This window comes from Triturus cristatus, chromosome 4_1 (genome assembly GCF_964204655.1).
Source record: "Triturus cristatus chromosome 4_1, aTriCri1.1, whole genome shotgun sequence".
Lineage (NCBI taxonomy): Eukaryota > Metazoa > Chordata > Amphibia > Caudata > Salamandridae > Triturus > Triturus cristatus.
Window position 1 is genome coordinate 6,703,655 of NC_140585.1, and position 24,770 is coordinate 6,728,424.

At 49.2% G+C, this 24,770-nt stretch overlaps 1 protein-coding gene across 1 annotated transcript in view; it reads left to right on the top strand.

The window, feature by feature from the left end:
- Positions 1-24,770, top strand: part of LOC146839268 (alpha-tectorin-like) — a 275,007-nt gene that overhangs the window by 179,715 nt on the left and 70,522 nt on the right. Inside the window, exons 10-12 of the mRNA XM_085650330.1 lie at positions 11,112-11,515; positions 17,164-17,698; positions 22,132-22,328. Of these exons, the coding sequence (XP_085506456.1) occupies positions 11,112-11,515; positions 17,164-17,698; positions 22,132-22,328 (1,136 nt within the window). The remainder of the gene's footprint in view (positions 1-11,111; positions 11,516-17,163; positions 17,699-22,131; positions 22,329-24,770) is intronic.

Genomic DNA, 24,770 nt, shown 5'->3' on the forward strand with positions numbered 1-24,770 from the left:
CGAGATACGTGCTTGACCCTGCACACCCCCATATTATGAAGCTGTTAGAGAAAGTGATCTTCCTAGTCTTGCCAAGGATGCTCAATCTCTCTGTACAAGTGCCTTAAGTACCTACCTCTTGGAAACATGGCGTAGTTAAGCCCATCCTAAAAACAGCAGCTCCTGACCCTCAGCAAGTTCAAAATTACAAGTCAATATCCCTGCTTCCCACACATGATGGGAAAGGTCCTGGAAAAAATATAAGAATCAGCATTTCTACTTTTCTGTAACATACAGGTACAAGCATCAATGCAGGCTTCTGCGATTCCTTAAATGCAATCGCAATTTAAGAAATCTCAGTAATTTGCAATTTCTTAAATTGTGAGAGGCTGACAGGTTGATGCATCGCAGAAGCCCTTTTTGCGGGCACAAACGGCCGACTATTGTGAATCGCACCGTTTGCGCTCGCAAAAATGGTTGATGCAGGCGCCAGATAAGGGGTTGCTCCATCATACGCAGATGGGCTTTCGATTAGGGTATAGTACTGAAACAGCCCTATTAGCCGTTGGTGAGGAGCTATAAATGAATCTGGAGCGTGCGGCACTGCTGCATTAATCCTTTTGGACCTAAGTGCTGAGTTTGGCACGGTCGCCCAGGATAAGTGACGGCACAGAACACCAGCGCTGGGAATATCGGGGTCGTACAAAAGGGGGTGGTGATGGACGGAGCATCAGAACCAATCAAACACTCACACCCAGTCAACAGATCTGGGTTTGATCCATCACCGTTCTTTAGCCCACTCTGCCACCCCAGTTCAGACATGGCCATATGCAAATCAGTCTGACCCTGTGCCTCATGGGAACAGTCCAGCCCGAACTGCCAAGCCATGCCTTCCCTGGACCGGAAACAAGCTTCCTAGAACCGGTTTCTGGCATTTCAGCCGTCTTCTGCCAGGCTTGCTTGAATCCAGTGGCAAAGTGAGCAAGGGACTCACGTCTGAGCATACCCTGCCAACTTATGGCGAACAAGGCGGTACAAAAGGGGGTGGTGATGGACGGAGCATCAGAACCAATCAAACACTCACACCCAGTCAACAGATCTGGGTTTGATCCATCACCGTTCTTTAGCCCACTCTGCCACCCCAGTTCAGACATGGCCATATGCAAATCAGTCTGACCCTGTGCCTCATGGGAACAGTCCAGCCCGAACTGCCAAGCCATGCCTTCCCTGGACCGGAAACAAGCTTCCTAGAACCGGTTTCTGGCATTTCAGCCGTCTTCTGCCAGGCTTGCTTGAATCCAGTGGCAAAGTGAGCAAGGGACTCACGTCTGAGCATACCCTGCCAACTTATGGCGAACAAGGCGGTACAAAAGGGGGTGGTGATGGACGGAGCATCAGAACCAATCAAACACTCACACCCAGTCAACAGATCTGGGTTTGATCCATCACCGTTCTTTAGCCCACTCTGCCACCCCAGTTCAGACATGGCCATATGCAAATCAGTCTGACCCTGTGCCTCATGGGAACAGTCCAGCCCGAACTGCCAAGCCATGCCTTCCCTGGACCGGAAACAAGCTTCCTAGAACCGGTTTCTGGCATTTCAGCCGTCTTCTGCCAGGCTTGCTTGAATCCAGTGGCAAAGTGAGCAAGGGACTCACGTCTGAGCATACCCTGCCAACTTATGGCGAACAAGGCGGTACAAAAGGGGGTGGTGATGGACGGAGCATCAGAACCAATCAAACACTCACACCCAGTCAACAGATCTGGGTTTGATCCATCACCGTTCTTTAGCCCACTCTGCCACCCCAGTTCAGACATGGCCATATGCAAATCACTCTGACCCTGTGCCTCATGGGAACAGTCCAGCCCAAACTGCCAAGCCATGCCTTCCCTGGACCGGAAACAAGCTTCCTAGAACCGGTTTCTGGCATTTCAGCCGTCTTCTGCCAGGCTTGCTTGAATCCAGTGGCAAAGTGAGCAAGGGACTCACGTCTGAGCATACCCTGCCAACTTATGGCGAACAAGGCGGTACAAAAGGGGGTGGTGATGGACGGAGCATCAGAACCAATCAAACACTCACACCCAGTCAACAGATCTGGGTTTGATCCATCACCGTTCTTTAGCCCACTCTGCCACCCCAGTTCAGACATGGCCATATGCAAATCAGTCTGACCCTGTGCCTCATGGGAACAGTCCAGCCCGAACTGCCAAGCCATGCCTTCCCTGGACCGGAAACAAGCTTCCTAGAACCGGTTTCTGGCATATCAGCCGTCTTCTGCCAGGCTTGCTTGAATCCAGTGGCAAAGTGAGCAAGGGACTCACGTCTGAGCATACCCTGCCAACTTATGGCGAACAAGGCGGTACAAAAGGGGGTGGTGATGGACGGAGCATCAGAACCAATCAAACACTCACACCCAGTCAACAGATCTGGGTTTGATCCATCACCGTTCTTTAGCCCACTCTGCCACCCCAGTTCAGACATGGCCATATGCAAATCAGTCTGACCCTGTGCCTCATGGGAACAGTCCAGCCCGAACTGCCAAGCCATGCCTTCCCTGGACCGGAAACAAGCTTCCTAGAACCGGTTTCTGGCATTTCAGCCGTCTTCTGCCAGGCTTGCTTGAATCCAGTGGCAAAGTGAGCAAGGGACTCACGTCTGAGCATACCCTGCCAACTTATGGCGAACAAGGCGGTACAAAAGGGGGTGGTGATGGACGGAGCATCAGAACCAATCAAACACTCACACCCAGTCAACAGATCTGGGTTTGATCCATCACCGTTCTTTAGCCCACTCTGCCACCCCAGTTCAGACATGGCCATATGCAAATCAGTCTGACCCTGTGCCTCATGGGAACAGTCCAGCCCGAACTGCCAAGCCATGCCTTCCCTGGACCGGAAACAAGCTTCCTAGAACCGGTTTCTGGCATTTCAGCCGTCTTCTGCCAGGCTTGCTTGAATCCAGTGGCAAAGTGAGCAAGGGACTCACGTCTGAGCATACCCTGCCAACTTATGGCGAACAAGGCGGTACAAAAGGGGGTGGTGATGGACGGAGCATCAGAACCAATCAAACACTCACACCCAGTCAACAGATCTGGGTTTGATCCATCACCGTTCTTTAGCCCACTCTGCCACCCCAGTTCAGACATGGCCATATGCAAATCAGTCTGACCCTGTGCCTCATGGGAACAGTCCAGCCCGAACTGCCAAGCCATGCCTTCCCTGGACCGGAAACAAGCTTCCTAGAACCGGTTTCTGGCATTTCAGCCGTCTTCTGCCAGGCTTGCTTGAATCCAGTGGCAAAGTGAGCAAGGGACTCACGTCTGAGCATACCCTGCCAACTTATGGCGAACAAGGCGGTACAAAAGGGGGTGGTGATGGACGGAGCATCAGAACCAATCAAACACTCACACCCAGTCAACAGATCTGGGTTTGATCCATCACCGTTCTTTAGCCCACTCTGCCACCCCAGTTCAGACATGGCCATATGCAAATCAGTCTGACCCTGTGCCTCATGGGAACAGTCCAGCCCGAACTGCCAAGCCATGCCTTCCCTGGACCGGAAACAAGCTTCCTAGAACCGGTTTCTGGCATTTCAGCCGTCTTCTGCCAGGCTTGCTTGAATCCAGTGGCAAAGTGAGCAAGGGACTCACGTCTGAGCATACCCTGCCAACTTATGGCGAACAAGGCGGTACAAAAGGGGGTGGTGATGGACGGAGCATCAGAACCAATCAAACACTCACACCCAGTCAACAGATCTGGGTTTGATCCATCACCGTTCTTTAGCCCACTCTGCCACCCCAGTTCAGACATGGCCATATGCAAATCAGTCTGACCCTGTGCCTCATGGGAACAGTCCAGCCCGAACTGCCAAGCCATGCCTTCCCTGGACCGGAAACAAGCTTCCTAGAACCGGTTTCTGGCATTTCAGCCGTCTTCTGCCAGGCTTGCTTGAATCCAGTGGCAAAGTGAGCAAGGGACTCACGTCTGAGCATACCCTGCCAACTTATGGCGAACAAGGCGGTACAAAAGGGGGTGGTGATGGACGGAGCATCAGAACCAATCAAACACTCACACCCAGTCAACAGATCTGGGTTTGATCCATCACCGTTCTTTAGCCCACTCTGCCACCCCAGTTCAGACATGGCCATATGCAAATCAGTCTGACCCTGTGCCTCATGGGAACAGTCCAGCCCGAACTGCCAAGCCATGCCTTCCCTGGACCGGAAACAAGCTTCCTAGAACCGGTTTCTAAGTTGGCAGGGTATGCTCAGACGTGAGTCCCTTGCTCACTTTGCCACTGGATTCAAGCAAGCCTGGCTGAAGACGGCTGAAATGCCAGAAACCGGTCCTAGGAAGCTTGTTTCCGGTCCAGGGAAGGCATGGCTTGGCAGTTCGGGCTGGACTGTTCCCATGAGGCACAGGGTCAGACTGATTTGCATATGGCCATGTCTGAACTGGGGTGGCAGAGTGGGCTAAAGAACGGTGATGGATCAAACCCAGATCTGTTGACTGGGTGTGAGTGTTTGATTGGTTCTGATGCTCCGTCCATCACCACCCCCTTTTATATCGGGGTCAGCATTTCACTGATTCTCCTCATTTCTAGATGAAAGAGCCTTTCAGGTGTATGAGAAGCCATTTTATTCAGATACCTTCCCGCTTAAGTGTGGAGTCCCTCCGGGTTCCTCGTGTGCCCCACGCTTTTTCATTGATGTGTGGGTCCTGTAGCAGTGATCACTCTATTCTTCGGTCTCTCCATCGTCTCAAACGCTGACGATACGCAGATGATCATCTCCCTTACCCAGGGTAACCATTGTAACCTAGATCACCCAGAGCGGTGTTTAAAGGAGCTTGCTGCCTGGGTGGATCGTTTGAAACTTTATGGTGATAAAACTGAGGTGCTGATGGTCCATAAGAATATGAACTGCTGGGCATTTGTTTGCTGGCCGGGATCCCTAGGTAGTTTGCTGCAACCTAAACCAACAATAAAAAATATGGGGTCGCGTTTCACCGAGGTAAACTGAGACACGAGTCTGACTTCACGGCTTTCGGTCGGTGTTCACAAAGAGCATCTATGAGTAGTAAAGTTAGACTTCAGGTCTAAACTTAGAGCCCAATTCACAAAGGTAAACCGAGACGAAAGTCTCACTTTACGGCTTTCGGTCGGTGCTCACGAAGAGCATCTATGAGCAGTAGAGTTAGGCTTTTGTCTCAGTTAAAAGCAAGTTTTGGTCTTAAGTTTAACTTTTTGTTCTCAGTTAAACTCAAGTGCAAAACGTAAGTTCAACTGAGACAAAAGTTTAACTTTACTCCTCGTAAATGCCCTTTGTGAATACCGAAAGTCGTAAAGTTAGACTTTCGTCTCGGTTTATCTATGTGAATTGGGCCATTAGTGTCTGGATGGATGAAAAACTCACTTTTGAGACCCAAGCCTCCACATGCTGAGAACAATTTTAGACCTCCTCCCACTGCCCTCTCGCAAGATTGTGGTGCAGGCTCTGGTTGTTTCCCGGTTAGACTGTGGAAATTCCTTCTACCTTGGATGCCCGGTTCTTTTGTTGAATGAACTTCAGGTATTCCAGAATGCAGCGTTGAGGCGGATTCTGAAGTTACTGTGATATACATCGATATCCGGCCTCCTGGCTGCCTTGCATTGGCTTCCACTCAATGCAGAATTTGATTCGAATCCTTACACATTGCCCACAGAGTCCACCTTAAAAAAGCCCTCAAATTGTGTTCTCTTTGATGCGCCATAAGTGCCTAAAAGTTTGTTGAGGTCATCCTCCTCAAAGTTAGCCACATTACCCATAGTTTTAAACGTTAGGAATGGAGGTCGATCTTTCTCCTTCCTTGCGACAAAAATATATGGAACGATTTACCAATTAGGTTGAGGAGAATGAAGGAATAAGTTGTGTTTAGGAAACTATTAAAAACCTGGCTGTTTGTAGATTAAGCCCCAATTGTGCTCTGGTGCTTTACATACCCCCGGAGGGTAGCCATGCACTATGCAAGTATGTTTGAACTGAATCTAATTGAATACCAGACCTCAAACATCGGTACAAACCTTGGTAGACTCTGACTACAGAATCACCCTCTTAACTAGTATTCCAAAAACCCATAGGCAGCGCTGAATTCAGTGGCCAGACTCACCTCAGGCGCAAGACACCCTGATCACACCTCACCTGTGCTCATTTCACTCAAAGGGCTCCCTCTAGAAGCAAGATGCAGCTTCACAATTGCTTGTGGTACTCACAAAGTTGTGCACTGTGACACCCGGAACAACTCACTCAAAAGTTTATACCTTCCGACAGATGCTGCTCCACTTGAAATTTAATCTCTCTGTTTGTAGAACCACCGAGGCTCAGAAAGCAAAAAACGACCTTGAGATCTTTTTCAGGAAGTGCTCCCAAAATATGGAACTTTTTCCCCAAGTAAATTCGCACCAACCCAATCAATCAATCAATCAATCAATCAATCAATCAATCAATCAATCAATCAGGGAATTGTAAGCGCGCTCCTCACCCATGACGGTCTCAAGGCGCTGGAGGGGGGGTCCACAGATCTGTTTAGCCGAAGAGCCAGGTCTTGAGGACCTTCCTGAAGGTGTTCAGGGAGGGCGCGCGTCTGATGTCTGCCGGGAGTTCGTTCCAGGTCTTGGCTGCAATGTGAGAGAAGGATCTTCCACCTGCTCTGGCTCTGTGGATGCGCAGGGTGGCGAGGTTGGAAGATCGGAGGTTTCTTTTGGGTACTCATTTTGATGTATGTGACCGGTTGTTATTGTAAAGCGCTCTGACACCTGACAGTCTAGTTTATGCTACATACAACTATGCATAAAGACAAAGAACTGGATCCATGCACAAAAAGAAATGTGTATACTAATGGTTTTTAAGCGCACATGAGGTGTCGTTTAGTTCATACTAATACATAGGATCTGTGCGCTTTGATAACATAAATTAAGGGATTGGTGTCCAGACTGATTCCAGACACCCGAGAAGGATATGTTAGCCTTTAGACCAGCTTGCTCACAGTGCCACCATAAGCCCCCTAATTGTGCCAAGGAGCGAATAGTTTCTGGCAGTATCGAACATGACAACCCGTGATCCTTCAGGGATCGTGGAAACAGTACAGTACTTTTTGCTCAGTCACTCGTGCTCACTCAGAGAGATACACAGAATAAACGAAGGGGACAATGGAGTTGTTTTCAATAAGCATTTACTGGACCAGCGTCATTCTAGTATAAAACATGTTTGCTGCGATAATCATTAAACAGAAACAGATGTATAAGATTACAAGCACCGATAGAATTAACGAAAGGTAGAATTCTACAATGGTGCTAAAACAGTAAATGTATGCGGACATATTGATACATGGTATTATTCGAGCGCACTCCTACGATGAAAACCCTCTCTAAGTGTACCTAAGTGTACCGAGCACGTATGTTGGTGTAAAGCCAAGAATCCCCTAAGAAAGAGCCAACAACATTACCTGATGGTAGAGAATGAAGAACCCCGTCTTGGTCTCGAGTTGGACACCCCGCAAGGGATGTCAGACCACTGCGTGCTGGAGCTTCTGCAGGCCGGGACCTCAGAGTCTAGTGTCAGCGTGGAAGCTTCTCCTCCGTTTCCCCAGTGAAGATGCGGTTCTTTTATACTCAAAACGTACCCTTAGGGGTTCTACCTGGATGCGTCATGGTACTGGGGGGTCTGTCGTTCAAGGATGATGATGGCAGTGACTTTTGAACAGAGTTATTATACAGAAGATGGTAATCTGCTGTGCATGTCCTAGGCAGGGGATTAAGACATTATACTAAGAATCCTTATGCATAATAAATGAGGCTAGTGTTTGAAGAAAACCACACAACATTGATTTGGCACATAACTAGGTAAAAGGTCAGCGCCAGAACGGTTATGTAGAGTAAGGTAGGACGAACGTAGTTAAAAGGTTGTGCGGCTTCCTAGCCCGACATTGAGGTACAATGGGGCTCATAACATTAGTCCCACTTGGCTGGAAGACTGCTCAACTTGAACATTTGTTGTCTTTGTACATTGAAAATACCAGTAAATTTAGCATAGATATTTAATATTGTTTGACATTAGAAGGGCTTGAATTAGCTGAAAATGGGTTATAAATAAATCCCACAATATGTGTAGCCTGAGGTCCCAAACATCCTGAGATGGATTAATTCACATTATAATGTTCACTCGCTGATGTGTGGTATGTGCGCTGGTGGCTCATGTGTGGTGTGTGTTCTGGTAGCAGATGTGTGGTGTGTGCTGACGGGGAACAACCTTTACAACGCAACTTTTACAACGCACTACACTTACAACGCATTTTTTACAACGCAAAATCCATTACAACGCACTACACTTACAACGCATGACACTACAACGCATTTTTAAAAACTACCTTTACAACGCATTCCATTACAACGCCTACCATTACAACGCATAAATTTACACTACACTATCCAACACTTACCCTACTGTTGCACCCCCTGGAGTTAGAATAGTAATTTTTACCCTTATACTATCCAACACTTACCCTACTGTTGCACCCCCTGGAGTTAGAATAGTAATTTTTACCCCTATACTATCCAACACTTACCCTACTGTTGCACCCCCTGGAGTTAGAATAGTAATTTTTACCCCTATACTATCCAACACTTACCCTACTGTTGCACCTCCTGGAGTTAGAATAGTAATTTTTACCCCTATACTATCCAACACTTACCCTACTGTTGCACCCCCTGGAGTTAGAATAGTAATTGTTACCCCTATACTATCCAACACTTACCCTACTGTTGCACCCCCTGGAGTTAGAATAGTAATTTTTACCCCTATACTATCCAACACTTACCCTACTGTTGCACCCCCTGGAGTTAGAATAGTAATTCTTACCCCTATACTATCCAACACTTACCCTACTGTTGCACCCCCTGGAGTTAGAATAGTAATTTTTACCCCTATACTATCCAACACTTACCCTACTGTTGCACCCCCTGGAGTTAGAATAGCAATATTTACCCCTATACTATCCAACACTTACTCTACTGTTGCACCCCCTGGAGTTAGAATAGCAATTTTTACCCCTATACTATCCAACACTTTCCCTACTGTTGCACCCCCTGGAGTTAGAATAGCAATTTTTACCCCTATACTATCCAACACTTACTCTACTGTTGCACCCCCTGGAATTAGAATAGCAATTTTTACCCCTATACTATCCAACACTTACCCTACTGTTGCACCCCCTGGAGTTAGAATAGTAATTTTTACCCCTATACTATCCAACACTTACCCTACTGTTGCACCCCCTGGAGTTAGAATAGTAATTTTTACCCCTATACTATCCAACACTTACCCTACTGTTGCACCCCGTGGAGTTAGAAAAGTAATTTTTACCCCTATACTATCTAATACTTACCTTAAATGCAATTTACTATTATGCGTTGTAATGGTATGCGTTGTAAATGTAGTTTTTAAAAATGCGTTGTAGTGTCATGCGTTGTAAGTGTAGTGCGTTGTAATGGATTTTGCGTTGTAAAAAATGCGTTGTAAGTGCATGCGTTGTAAAAGTGTGCGTTGTAATGACATACATCCGTGCTGACGGCTGATATGTGGTGTGTGTCCTGGTGGCTGATGTGTGGTGTGTGCTGGTGGCTGATGTGTGGTGTGTGCTGGTGGCTGATGTGTGGTATGTGCGCTGGTGGCTCATGTGTGGTGTGTGCTGGTGGCTGATGTGTGGTGTGTGTGCTGGTAGCAGATGTGTGGTGTGTGCTGACGCCTGATATGTGGTGTGTGTCCTGGTGGCTGATGTGTGGTGTGTGCTGGTGGCTGATGTGTGGTGTGTGCTGGTGGCTGATGTGTGTGGTGTGTGCTGGTGGCTGATGTGTGGTCTGTGCTGGTGGCTGATGTGTGGTGTGTGTGCTGTTGGTTGATGTGTGGTGTGTGCTGGTGGCTGATGTGTGGTGTGTGCTGGTGGCTGATGTGTGGTGTGTGCTGGTGGCTGATGTGTGGTGTGTGTGCTGGTGGTAGATGTGTGGTGTGTGCTGGTGGCTGATGTGTGGTGTTTGCTGGTGGCTGATGTGTGGTGTGTGTGCTGGTGGCTGATGTGTGGTGTGTGCTGGTGGCTGATGTGTGGTGTGTGTGCTGGTGGTTGATGTGTGGTGTGTGCTGGTGGCTGATGTGTGGTGTGTGCTGGTGGCTGATGTGTGGTGTGTGTGCTGGTGGTAGATGTGTGGTGTGTGCTGGTGGTAGATGTGTGGTGTGTGCTGGTGGCTGATGTGTGGTGTGTGCTGGTGGCTGATGTGTGGTGTGTGTGCTGGTGGTAGATGTGTGGTGTGTGTGCTGGTGGTAGATGTGTGGTGTGTGCTGGTGGCTGATGTGTGGTGTGTGCTGGTGGCTTATGTGTGGTGTGTGCTGGTGGCTGATGTGTGGTGTGTGCTGGCAGCTGATTTGTGGTGTTTGTGCTGCTGGCTGATGTGTGGTGTGTGTGCTGGTGGCAGGTGTGTGGTGTGTGCTGCTGGCTGATGTGTGGTGAATGCTGGTGGCTGAGGTTCTCCACTCTGGGTCTCCAGGCCTTTGCTCAGGGCAGAGCAGGGACAGTGAGTGTGAGTGCTCACTGGCACTATATGCCTCTCCAGTAGGTGACAGTGGCCCGCTCAGGCTGGGCACACCCACAGCACACATTCCTACACTCAGGACCACAGTGAGACAATGCGAGGGCCATGCAGCTCATGGCTCCTCATAGAGGTGGTGGTTCAAGAGGTCTAGAATCCATCCTGCTCTATCCAGGTTATCTGAGTTCTGGGGTCTGTAACCCCGCGTGTGTACATCCATACAATAGTTTCCTGCCATCCCAGTGCCCACGTCCTTAGGGTATCTGTGATAGCTTCTGTCCTTTTTGTCCTGCCTGGAGTTCTAGGTAGGTGATAGAAGTATGAGTTGATCAGTTGATGTTGATGCTTGGGTCTTGCTGTTCACCTCTGCAGTGGGTTGCTTTAATTCTTCATTATAGATTTCTTCTTGGGTTGACGCTCTCAGTGTCTTCATTTCAGGGGTTTAGTTCAGTATCTTGTCGTGAGTTGTTCTGCCAGGCATTACTATTTCTGAAGAGAATGTCTCTTATGTCCGCAGGGGTGTATGTAGCTACTGGTGCCATTTTTTGGAAAGAGAACACCTGCCAGACACAGTGCCAGTGCAACAGCAGCAGCCAGGTGACCTGCCAGTCATGGCCCTGCTTCACATCCTGTTCTCCAGCTTCAAGGTTCTTCACCTGTCCATCTATTGTGAGGAGTACCTGCCTCGCGACAGGAGGTTCTCTCTTCACGACCTACAGTGCGCGTTACTTCCGGATGCAAACAGCCTGCACCTATATCCTGTCCCAGTCGTGCAGCGACAGCCTCAGCTTGCCATCCTACCTGGTGGAAGTCCAGAATGGGACTGAAGAAGGCGCCGCGGGAGCCTGGGTGCGCCGCGTGTACATCTCTGTGTACAGCATCGGAATAGCAATGCAGGCTGGGAACACCACACATGTCTTGGTATGTTATTGAGGATGCGTTCACATGTAAACTGTGCATCATTGTTGTAACAGGAACTGCATGCTTATTACCTGCTCTCAATCCACATGTCATGAAGTGTGTTCACAGCATGAAGAGAGGCCATCAAGGCTTCCTGGTAGAAGAGAAGTGAACCTCCTCTCCCTTCAGACGTGTATGCTAAGGATCAGCTCAGCCAGGTACCCCTCTTTGGGTGCCTCATCAGGGAGGCAGCACCCTGCCCTTACATTTAAGGGCCCTGATTGGGCCTTTCCTCCACGCTGCTATGTATTGTGTTCCTGCTTTTCTTATCTTCCTGATCTCTTGCTGTGATTGTGGCTTTTGTCCTGAGGTCTTCTGGCATCCTGTCTGCAGGGCGCCTGATTGAGCCTGGAGGGCCCCCCCCTCAGGTGGCTTGCAGGGAGGCCCCCTCAAGGTTCCTTACGTCAGTGGTCCTGAGGTCTTCTGGCATCCTGTCTGCAGGGCGCCTGATTGAGCCTGGAGGGGGCCCCCCCAGGTGCCTTGCAGGGAGGCCTCCTCAGGGTTCGTTACGCCAGTGGTCCTGAGGTCTTCTGGCATCCTGTCTGCAGGGCGCCTGATTGAGCCTGGAGGGGGCCCCCCCAGGTGGCTTGCAGGGAGGCCTCCTCAGGGTTCGTATCGCCAGTGGTCCTGAGGTCTTCTGGCATCCTGTCTGCAGGCCGCCTGATTGAGCCTGGAGGGGCCCCCCCAGGTGCCTTGCAGGGAGGCCTCCTCAGGGTTCGTTACGCCAGTGGTCCTGAGGTCTTCTGGCATCCTGTCTGCAGGGTGCCTGATTGAGCCTGGAGGGGCCCCCCCCAGGTGCCTTGCAGGGAGGCCTCCTCAGGGTTCGTTACGCCAGTGGTCCTGAGGTCTTCTGGCATCCTGTCTGCAGGGCGCCTGATTGAGCCTGGAGGGGCCCCCCCAGGTGCCTTGCAGGGAGGCCTCCTCAGGGTTCGTTACGCCAGTGGTCCTGAGGTCTTCTGGCATCCTGTCTGCAGGGTGCCTGATTGAGCATGGAGGGGCCCCCCCCAGGTGCCTTGCAGGGAGGCCCCCTCAGGGTTCGTTACGCCAGTGGTCCTGAGGTCTTCTGGCATCCTGTCTGCAGGGTGCCTGATTGAGCCTGGAGGGGCCCCCACAGGTGCCTTGCAGGGAGGCCCCCTCAGGGTTCGTTACGCCAGTGGTCCTGAGGTCTTCTGGCGTCCTGTCTGCTGGGCTTCGGGCTGACCTGGTTCCTGTGTTCACCTGCCCAAGGTTGCTGCTGGTTAGGCTTGGGTGGGGGTTGTGACTGCGTTCCTTCCTGTGACATCAGGTCGTGTACCCGTACAAACGGGTCTTCCACGATGAGAGTAGATAAAGATGTTTATTGAATATAAACATGTAAAATCCACAGCGAGGAGAAGAGCGCACCGCCAGCCCCGGGCAGCTGCACATCATACAGGTGAACACACATTCTACATTCCTACAATGACACGTGAACCCAATGACACATACAGCATTCCACTCAACATATATATATATGTGACAAAGACAAAAGATTAAAAAAAGAAATAAAAAGAGCAACAATAAATTACTTTAAAACAAAGTCTTCTAGTTTCTTGGGTAATTTAACGACCCTTTTCGATTGAACAGAAGTGTCACCTTCTCCTTGTGCGGATTCCTTAGAGCAAGGGGGATCCTAAACCGGAGACAGCAGTCTCGTGGATCTTAAACCGGCGAGACAGCAGTCTCATGGGTCCTAAACTGGAGACAGAAGTCTCATGGATCTTAAACCGGAGACAGCAGTCTCATGGATCTTAAACCGGCGAGACAGCAGTCTCATGGGTCCTAAACTGGAGACAGAAGTCTCATGGATCTTAAACCGGAGACAGCAGTCTCATGGATCTTAAACCGGCGAGACAGCAGTCTCATGGATCTTAAACCGGCTAGACAGCAGTCTCATGGATCTTAAACCGGCGAGACAGCAGTCTCATGGGTCTTAAACCGGAGACAGCAGTCTCATGGATCTTAAACCGGCGAGACAGCAGTCTCATGGATCCTAAACCGGAGACAGCAGTCTCATGAATCTTAAACCGGCGAGACAGCAGTCTCATGGATCTTAAACCGGAGACAGAAGTCTCATGGATCTTAAACCGGCGAGACAGCAGTCTCATGGATCTTAAACCGGCGAGACAGCAGTCTCATGGGTCTTAAACCGGAGACAGCAGTCTCATGGATCTTAAACCGGCGAGACAGCAGTCTCATAGGTCTTAACCCGGAGACAACAGTCTCATGGGTCTTAAACCGGAGAGACAGCAGTCTCATTGGTCTTTAACCGGAGACAACAGTCTCATGGGTCTTAAACCAGAGAGACAGCAGTCTCATGGGTCTTAAACCGGATAGACAGCAGTCTCATGGATCTTAAACCGGAGACAACAGTCTCATGGGTCTTAAACCGGAGAGACAGCAGTCTCATGGGTCTTAAACCAGAGAGACAGCAGTCTTATGGGTCTTAAACCAGAGAGACAGCAGTCTCATGGATCTTAAACCGGAGACAGCACTCTCATGGATCTTAAACTGGAGAGACAGCAGGCTCGTGGGTCTTAAACCGGAGAGACAGCAGGCTCGTGGGTCTTAAACCGGAGACAGCAGTCTCATGGGTCTTAAACCGGAGAGACAGCAGGCTTGTGGGTCTTAAACTGGAGACAGCAGTCCCATAGGTCTTAAACCGGAGACAGCAGTCTCATGGGTCTTAAACCGGAGAGACAGCAGGCTCGTGGGTCTTAAACCGGAGACAGCAGTCTCATGGGTCTTAAAGCGGAGACAGCAGTCTCATGGGTCTTAAACCGGAGAGACAGCAGGCTCGTGGGTCTTAAACCGGAGACAGCAGTCTCATAGGTCTTAAACCGGAGACAGCAGTCTCATGGTTCTTAAACCGGAGAGACAGCAGGCTCGTGGGTCTTAAACCGGAGACAGCAGTCTCATGGGTCTTAAACCGAAGACAGCAGTCTCATGGGTCTTAAACCGGAGAGACAGCAGTCTCGTGGGTCTTAAACCGGAGACAGCAGTCTCATGGATCTTAAACCGGAGAGACAGTAGTCTCAAGGGTCTTAAACTGGAGAGACAACAGTCTCGTGGGTCTTATACCGGAGACAGCAGTCTTGTGGGTCTTAAACCGGAGAGACAGCGTTCTCATGGGCCTTAAACCGGAGAGACAGCAGGCTCGTGGGTCTTAAACCGGAGACAGCAGTCTTATGGGTCTTAAACCGAAGACAGCAGTCTCATGGGTCTTAAACCGGAGAGACAGCAGTCTCATGGGTCTTAAACCGGCGAGACAGCAGTCTCATGGATCTTAAACCGGCGAGACAGCAGTCTCATGGATCTTAAACAGGCGAGACAGCAGTCTCATGGATCTTAAACCGGTGAGACAGCAGTCTCATGGATCTTAAACAGGCGAGACAGCAGTCTCATGGATCTTAAACCGGAGACAGCAGTCTCATGGGTCTTAAACAGGAGAGACAGCAGTCTCGTGGGTCTAAAACCGGAGAGACGCCAGTCTCATGGATCTTAAACCGGAGAGACAGCAGTCTCATGGGTCCTAAACTGGAGACAGCAGTCTCATGGGTCTTAAACCGGCGAGACAGCAGTCTCATGGGTCTTAAACCAGAGAGACAGCAGTCACATGGGTCTTAAACCGGCGAGACAGCAGTCTCATGGGTCTTAAACTGGCGAGACAGCAGTCTCCTGGGTCTTAAACCGGCGAGACAGCAGTCTCATGGGTCTTAAACCGGCGAGACAGCAGTCTCATGGGTCTTAAACCAGAGAGAGCAGTCTCATGGGTCTTAAACCGGCGAGACAGCAGTCTCATGGGTCTTAAACCGGCGAGACAGCAGTCTCATGGGTCTTAAACCGGCGAGACAGCAGTCTCATGGGTCTTAAACCAGAGAGAGCAGTCTCATGGGTCTTAAACCGGCGAGACAGCAGTCTCATGGGTCTTAAACCGGCGAGACAGCAGTCTCATGGGTCTTAAACCGGCGAGACAGCAGTCTCATGGGTCTTAAACCAGAGAGAGCAGTCTCATGGGTCTTAAACCGGCGAGACAGCAGTCTCATGCGTCTTAAACCAGACAGAGCAGTCTCATGAGTCTTAACACTAGATTCAGACAACTCTGGAGTCAGATTTCTGCTAGAGTCAGAAGCCACATTGACCTGCTGGGTTTCATCAGCAGAATTTGTCACACAAGGAACAATTGATTCACGTTTCCCATTTAAGGCCTTAGCTCAAAAAATGAATCATCAGAACTTGATCCATTCAACATTTTTTCCTGACCAGGTTTTAACACAACTTTGGAGCTTTTGTTCCACCCTCCTCTTCGATGTAAAAGAACAGCACGGCCAGAGACTCTGATGACCTGCACAGGTACAGAAGACTTACAAGTCCCTCTGCGTTGTAAACCACGCTTCATGATGCGAACCCAGCAGACATCAACTTGGATTCTGTTCTCTGGAAACCATCGTCATATGCTTTTTTTTTAATATGGCTTCATCCAAATTCTTCTTGACTTTGCCTACAACATCTTCAAAATCTTTGTGAACAGTGGTATCAAAACATGGCGATAAAAAGGTACAACTCTCTCTCCCTCTCCTCAAGTAATGGGGAGAAACACCAGTGACAGAATGGGGTGTGGCATGACAAGACCAAAGCTTCTCTTTAAGAAAATGACAAACATTCTTGTTGCTCTCAAAAGCAGCTTGTGTGCCATCCGTAATGAATGTCTTGGCCCTTTCCACTCGACCATTTGCTTTGGGACAATATAAGGGAGGCCATTCAGCCTGAATACCACACTTCTCAAGAAATTGTACCATTTTTGAAGAAATAAACTGAACACCATTGTCAGACATAAGTAATTTGGGAAAAACTTCAATTTGAAAAACATTTTCTTAAGATTTTATGACTTCATTAGTGTTAGGGTTCTCTACAAAGGTATGATAAATCCACATTGAAAAAGTGTCCACCAGCTCAATCAGAAATCTGCACTGTCTGCCTAAAATTTCATAAGGTCCTGAGAAGTCAATAGATACCTTCTCCCAATTGGGTTTGGGTTAGTTTTCAGGAAGGAACACAGGCCCCGGGAACCTGATTGGCAGGGACCCCGGGCACATCAAGTCAAAAGGGCATCAGTGTTCTGGCAAAAAAAGTGGGGAGGGGAGGGGGGTTACTGCAGCAGAAACCCAGCTTCTCACAAGAGAGAAGGAGGAACTCTGAAAGAGAGGGCCAAACAAATAAGACAGAACTGAAGACTGTGAGAAAGGGATAATAAAGATAGATAGAGATAAGTAAGAAAAAGCCAACTGAGATAGCGGGGGAGTGAGGTAAGAAAACAATTGTTTTCTTTCTGTTACAAGAAGTTAATGTATAACCTGTTTTCGAAATTTGAATTTCTGGAACAAATAGGGAGGTAACGTTTACATGTGCATACCTTTTTGTGTGCATGGGTGGTACATCTATGTGCATGTTTGCTTGTGAATACTTGTGCATGCCCATGCAAGATTTCTTGAATGGGATTTCTCTAATCTTCATGTAGCAATCGATAGCAATCGATAAAGTGACTAATATTGTTTTTCTCATTGTCCTCTGTTTTCTCTTACACAACTTAGGTAAATGGTATTTGGTCTCTTATCCCCATGACTCTCATCGGTGGGAAGGTCAATGTATCATGGAGCGGTCTGGTGGTGGCTATCCGCACTGATTTTGGGTTGGGCGTGACCTACGATGGATTTCACCATGTGGCAGCCACCTTATCTGTGGGGTACAATGCCTCCACCTGCGGCTTGTGTGGTAGCTTCAACAGCGCATCAGTAAATAACCCTCTCTCTGATGGAAGTATGAATGCAAGTGGAGGTAGTGCAAGCCCTCAGTGCACAGAGTATTCTGCATCTCCAGCCTGCATTGGACAAAACATGTCACTGTATAGTAGCATATCCTACTGCGGCATCATGGCATCCTCGTCAGGGCCCTTTGCGGCTTGCGTTACACTCTTGTCACCGGAGACCTTTGTGAGTAGCTGTGTAAATGACCTCTGTGCTCGTGGGGGAAATCGCTCCATGCTGTGTTTGTCCATGGCCACCTACACCGAGCAGTGCCAGGCACGGGGCATCCCTGTCGGCCAGTGGAGGACATCGGCCACCTGCGGTAAGTCTCAGTCCAGTGGCTGTTTAGGGTTCCATGTATGACCCAGAGTGTTTCTTTCTTATAGGTGGTGATGGCTCTGTGCTTGTGAATTGGAATGTGAACCACTATGGGGTCAAGAACCTGGAGTTGTTATAAACCTGAGATTGTGTCATTGGGTCACTCGGCTAGCCAAGGAAAGGATTCCACTCATCTAGCTATCAATCTTTACAAACAAGGGTTCCTAAAATCTCTGATCACCCACCGCCTCCTTTTCAGACCTAGTCTAGGCTACGCAAGACTTGTATTGTATAGTCAGACTGTAGGAGAGTGCCCTTTTTGGATGGTCAACCCACCTTCCACTTTTTGCTCCAAATGCTGATTGAGTAGCCCTTGTCCCCTGGTCTTGTCTGCTACTCCCCTGCTGCACAGCTCCTCGAGATGCTACCAGGTCGTCCAATTTCGAGGCCTCAGGTTCAGTCTCGCTGTCGGGGAACGCTACCTGGCTGGAATATGATTACTGGCATTTCTTGTCACTGATATTTGTTACGGGTATGTCTTTTGCTGTCATTCCAGATTAGTCTTCAGCCTTTAGTTCAGTTTTAGTTCTGTTGTTAGCCTTTGGGTGCAGCCTCCTAAGTGGGTTAAGGGACTCGCCTCTCTTAGTGGTTGGTTACCGCCCCTCACTCCTAACATTTCCCGCTCACAAGGTTTTTTTCTCTGGTTCCCAGTACCCCACCCTCCCGCCTCCTGCCTGTCTCTCCCACCTCCAAGGACCACTTATGGAGTCTGATGCCTGACCACTTTGCACGGACAGATGGAAACATGCAGAGGTCAGACCCCTGCTAAAGAAACCCTCCACCCACCCAGTTACCACAAAAACTACCGACCAATCTCCCTGCTCCCCTACCCAGCCAAAGTACTCGAGAAGGCCAACAACCAACTGTTCAACAATTACCTGGAACAAAACCACCTACTCACTACCTCACCATCAGCATTCCGAGCCAACACCAGCACTGAGAATTAGTTAATTGCTGCCACAGAAGACATTTGAACTCTCAGAGAAACTGTGGACCTGCTCCTCCTCCACCTCTCTGCTGTAGTTGACACCATCTCCCATCACACCCTCATCAACAGACTCTTCAACATCGGCATACAACAAATCACCCGCAAGTAGATTGCATCTTTCCTCACAGGGCGCACACGGAGCATCCAATTGCCTCTGCACCCAAGGACATCATATATGACATACCCCAGGGATCATCACCCAGCCCCAACCTGTTCAACATCTACATGACTGCCCTCACTGATCTCGTCAGATCCTACGAACTTAACATAATCTCCTTTGCAGTTGACACTCAACTTTTCCTCTCACTCAGCGAGGACCTCGCCAACTCCAAAACCAACTTCTGGAACGCCATGACCAACATAGCCAAATGGATGAGAGACAACTGCCTCAAACTCTTCGGGAAGAACACCTCCACATGGTACCACAGCTGGGGGTCAGAGGAGCTTGGACCAACACCCACACTGACTGACCATGCATGCACCCTGGGCATCATCCTCAATGGCCAAATTACCATGATCAACAAAACACACCCTCTGCATGCTCCGCAGAAACTTCATATGGATCCCACACTGCACCAGAAAGATCATCATGCAGGCCCTCGTCATTAGCTGCCTCGACTACGGCAATGCCCTCTATGCCGGAATTTCCACCCAGCTCCTCAGAAGACTCCAGACCATACAGAACACCACATCCACACTCAGCCTGGACCTCCACAGATGGACCCACATCACCCCCACCTCAGAAACCTCCATTGGCTCCCCATCAAGAAGAGATGCCAGTTCAAGATCCTCATGCACGCATAAAAAGCCCTTTACGATCAAGGACCATCCTACATCAACCATCGACTAATTTCCATCTGCATTCTCGAGGTTGGCAGCTACAATATGGTACCACCAAAATATGTCATGTTTGGTATCAAACAACGTGCCTTCTCGCCCCTGACATGAATCTCGTGCCCTGGGTGAGTGGCATGCACCAAGGTGGCAACCCTAGAGGTTTACCACCTCGTTGCCCCAGCTTCTCTCTGTTCTGGCTGGGCAACCAACGCTTTACCGCACCTGCTGCCACCAAGAAGAGATTCTGACCTCCTGCCAGGCTGTGTGATCACTCCCAGGAGTCAGGAACAAAGGCTTGGGCAGGTGGAGATCAGACCTCCCTCCTCTCAAGCAGGCTAGGGAAGTCGCACATCAAGGCAGTGAGCTTTAAAGACTGCACCGCCTCTGATTTGCATCCAGACTGACTCCCTGCCCCAAGCACCTTTTCACCTGGACAGGTGGGAAATTAGCTATGCAGGGAGGTTTACACTCACAGGCTCCAGGGTGAGCTGTATTCCACAATTGTATTTTCTGCCATCTTCATAAATGCATCAAAGAAGGACCAAGAGGAGACCCGTGTCGCTGACAGCAAAACGTTGCCCACATCCCTGTATGGCCCAAAGTCTTTCTGTAGTATAGGTGGTACTGGCTGTGTCCTTGTGAATTGGTATGTAAATCACTATCTGGTCAAGAACTTGGAGCTGCTACAAACCTGAGATTGTGTCATTGTGTCACTCGGCTAGCCAATTAAACACTTCCACTCATCTAGCTATCAATCTTTAAAAACAAGGATTCCTAGAATCCTTCATCGCCCACCAGCTCCTCTTCAGACCTGGTCTGGGCTACGCAAGACTTGTATAGTTTCAGACCACCAGGTCTAAGGCTTGGGAGCGTCACCCCACATTGGTGGCTACTCCCCACTGGCGTTTCTGCTGCTAAGTGTACTACTTGTACAAGAAAATAAATGAATACAATGAAGCAGATTTACCGACAAGTGCGCAATGCAGTAAGACAACTTGATACTTGCTGCACTGTGTTGCATGCGAGAGAGGGGGCATGAATGCGCCATGTCTACGCCCGGCAGACCTTTAAGAACCAGCACCAGACTCCACCTTGTCTTGCAACGCATTCGAACATCCCGAAACGGTGGTCGATCATTTTCGTATCTGGCCCCCAAGCTTTGGAATAAGCTACCATCGCATCTTCTATACATAACTGATCATAGATGCGTTCGAAGAGAATTAAAGACTTGGCTCTTTCCCCAGTAAACTGGCCGCCACAGCATCTTCCTGCTGAAGTCCCGCCTAGCGCCATGAGACCTCCGCGGTGATCTGTGCGCTGAACAAGAACACTGCTGAAGTCCCGCCTAGCGCCACGAGACCTCCCCGGTGATCCGTGCGCTTAACAAGAACACTGCTGAAGTCCCGCCTAGCGCCACGAGACCTCCCCGGTGATCTGTGCGCTTAACAAGAACACTGCTGAAGTCCCGCCTAGCGCCACGAGACCTCCCCGGTGATCTGTGCGCTGAACAAGAACACTGCTGAAGTCCCGCCTAGCGCCACGAGACCTCCCCGGTGATCCGTGCGCTGAACAAGAACACTGCTGAAGTCCCGCCTAGCGCCATGAGACCTCCGCAGGGATCTGTGCGCTGAACAAGAACACTGCTGAAGTCCCGCCTAGCGCCATGAGACCTCCGCGGTGATCTGTGGGCTTAACAAGAACACTGCTGAAGTCCCGCCTAGCGCCACGAGACCTCCCCGGTGATCCGTGCGCTTAACAAGAACACTGCTGAAGTCCCGCCTAGCGCCACGAGACCTCCCCGGTGATCTGTGCGCTGAACAAGAACACTGCTGAAGTCCTGCCTAGCGCCACGAGACCTCCGCGGTGATCTGTGCGCTTAACAAGAACATTTGACATTTGACATTCTACTAAGATATGGTGCATTTCTGATCTCTCCCTGCATTGGCACATTTGTCTCCACGTTACACCTCACTTGGGAAGGCGTAGCATTTTGATGCATTCCCAGGTGTACTAGTGCTAGTAAATCTGGCCATGTGTCAAAAACCATGGGTGGGTGTGCTGCAACTTATGCTGCCCTGCGTTACTCCAGGTTTACCAAGCCACGCAGAACCATTCACGTGGGTCTGCACGGCATGCTAAATCCGACTGAAGAGCTTGCATTTCCGTGCTCCACCTTGCGTCCTGCAAGGATAATGCAAGCCCGGTGAATGCAGATCAGCGTAATTTATTCTGCCACATTTAACAAGCAAATGAGAAATACAACGTCATTTTAACATCATCTGCACAAATCTTTCGGCAGACGATACATTTTTGTCGACATTTGAAAAACTGTTTAGTGTAACTGTTGTGAGAAGTGGATCCACTCTGCCCCCGAGCCCCTGATGTCTGTCTAGTGGTGTTTACCTGAATGTTGCCTCTGCTTCTGCCTTTGTGTATCCAATGCATAAGCACGAATGAATGCTGGGCCTGCTGCTTCGCTACAGTGTTATGACCGTGTCGGCTCTCACTTCCTTCTACATGAATAACCCTTGCTCACTGCCTGCTTTTTTCAGGTATTACTTGTCCCGCCAATAGCCACTATGAGCTCTGTGGTGCAAGGTGCCAGGACTCCTGCAGTGCTTCTACGGAGCCTACGTGTCTCGCTCCATGCTCCGAAGGCTGCTTCTGCAATACAGGATTTCTCAGAAGCGGTAACGAGTGTGTCAGTGCCGGGCAGTGCGGGTGTAGCTACGAGGGCAGGTACTATAAGGTGAGTTGAGTTCGAAGAGGCTGCGTTCTAGACCATGGAATATGTGAGGCTAAGTGTGAGTGCATGCAGTCTATCACAAATGCTAAGACAATTGCCAGTAAAGTTTGCATCTTGTGTGATCGACAGAATTGTTTTTCTTTGGAAGTGAAAATACAAACACACTTTTCATGCTCTAATATCAGTGTGCAGTAATGAGCTTTCAGCAGTAGCCATTAGCATCCAAGGGCCCCTGGTGATAGGCAGGGTCCTGTATGATGGACAGTAGATGTGGTGCACCTGTTAACTCATCAGTGACCAGCAGCGACCATGATTAGCCAGCCTGGGAGGGGGTTACAGTCATGGGCACAGTAACACATCTAGCATAAATTACGTGTTGGGCCCTTGGCTGTATGTTTGAAACTGAGGAAGCAAAACAATATGTGATGACCGCCACTGTGGAGCTGCTCAGGAGAGCCTGGCATGGCCTCTAAGAAACATTTGTAGAATGAGTTTATGTTTTACAGAAACAATGATCCTGCTGAACATACTAGAGGTCACTGCCCTCAATGTGCATGCATGTCAGGTGGACAGTCTTGCGCACTGAGGATTATGGGCACTTCTAAGGGCAGGGCTGGGACTTGTGCAGGGTAACTGATGACAGAGACAATCCTAGGTAGATGCCAGGCTGGGAAACACTTTTGTCACTTCTTCTCTGCTGCAGAAGGAGGAAAGACCCACCAGTTACTGCGACCCCGGTCCTCTTGGGTGGTGTGGCACACCTTTACTTTCCATTGTGGTTGTTGTTTCGTGATCCTCCGTGACTGTTCTCATGTTGAAAGCTCATGCGTGGTCAGACTACCTAAGGGAGAAGAAAGAGTGCCTTCAACAGCATTTGCCTTTACCATGTCCAAGCGAATGTTCATATGAGACCACTTTAGGCAACTGTTTCACAGTGCCACCATGAAGTTACACAAGATGGAGCCAGTTCTTAACAAAATGCCTTTAAACAGGCCTTTGTTCTTAGGAGAAGTCTAGCACCAGACCAGCAAAGTGTCATTTTGCCTGTGGCTCCCAGAAGTCCTTGCTTTAGAGCTGACTTCAGAGCTGTCCAAACAAGAAAATTATCTTTCACCTAGACTCCCGGCTGAAAGCCCGGGGTGGCTCATCCAAAAAGGTGGGCTGAAAAATGAAAAAGATGGTGTGGGTAGAATAATAGGGTGCTCAGCCTGTGAGGAGAGAAACTGGGGCTTTGGGCGGGGGAAATTGCAGGTGGGAGGGCTGTACATAGAACTCAGGCTCTGGATCCTGTGATCGTCCATGGGAGGCCCAGGAAGCTCAGACACATTTACAAGAGACACAAAGAAAAGTACAAAAATGCAAGTGCCACCTACCAGAAAAAAACAGATGTCTCTTTTTATGTATCACTTGCAAGTTTCAACTCAAGAGGAAGAAAAGCAAGAAGGAGCCAGCAGCGAAGAGAAACAAGCATTGGCATAGCCAATAGGTCTCGCCTTTTGGACATTATACGTTTTTAGCCAGGCAGAACATTATCTATTACATTAGCGATTTAAGATATTAAAGTTTGAGGTAAATCTATGGCGGGAGACAATTCATATGCTGTCAAAAAAAGCCATCAAATAAATGAATATGCAAGCACATTAATAATAATTATTGTTTTGTCAGAAATTGATAGATAACCTTGATTAACTGCTAGAAGGCATCGGACCAGGTGTTTGCTATGTTCAGATTCGCTTCTGTGTTCTGCCAACCCCACACTGCATGGAAGGCACAGACATACCCAGTTGGAGCAATAAGCTTTTGCTTGAATTGTCAGGTCTGGGGGCTCCCTGGGGGCTGGTCCATGTAAAGTCCTCTCTATTACCAGCCAGTGATCATTGTAGCAAAAAAACCCTGTCCCCCAAAAATTGGCATGGTGATGAAAAATGTATGACGATAAGCAAATGACAACTGCTTCGATGCAACAACAGGGTCGAAACTGCGTCGCTCACAAGCTGTCATCAGTGGCTTACTCGAGGAGGCCGCTGATGGAGTCGAGAAACACAAATGAAAAGTCCTAAACCATGCCAACCGGTATGGCTCGCTCTTAAACGCCTAACTTTATAAATTGAGTTTCTGACCAATATTGGTATTGTCTGGCTGCAGCTCTAATACCTACAAAACCCTCATTAAAAAGAACAAGAGAGTGAGAATGGAAAGGCGGAAAGGAGAAGGAATATACTGATGATGCACACGAAGGGTGTGACCGCAGATGAGAAACTTGTACATTTGGAGAAGGTCACCGCAAGATGTAAGATGCAAGAGGTAATGCTCTGTTGGTTAAGCTGCCTGCCATGATACACAGCCGACGAAGGATTCTTTATTCAGTTAATAGCACTTGGTTTACCGACCTGGTAAGGATGAATAGCCAAGCAGTCCCTACAGCGATTGAAGTTTATGCTGCCC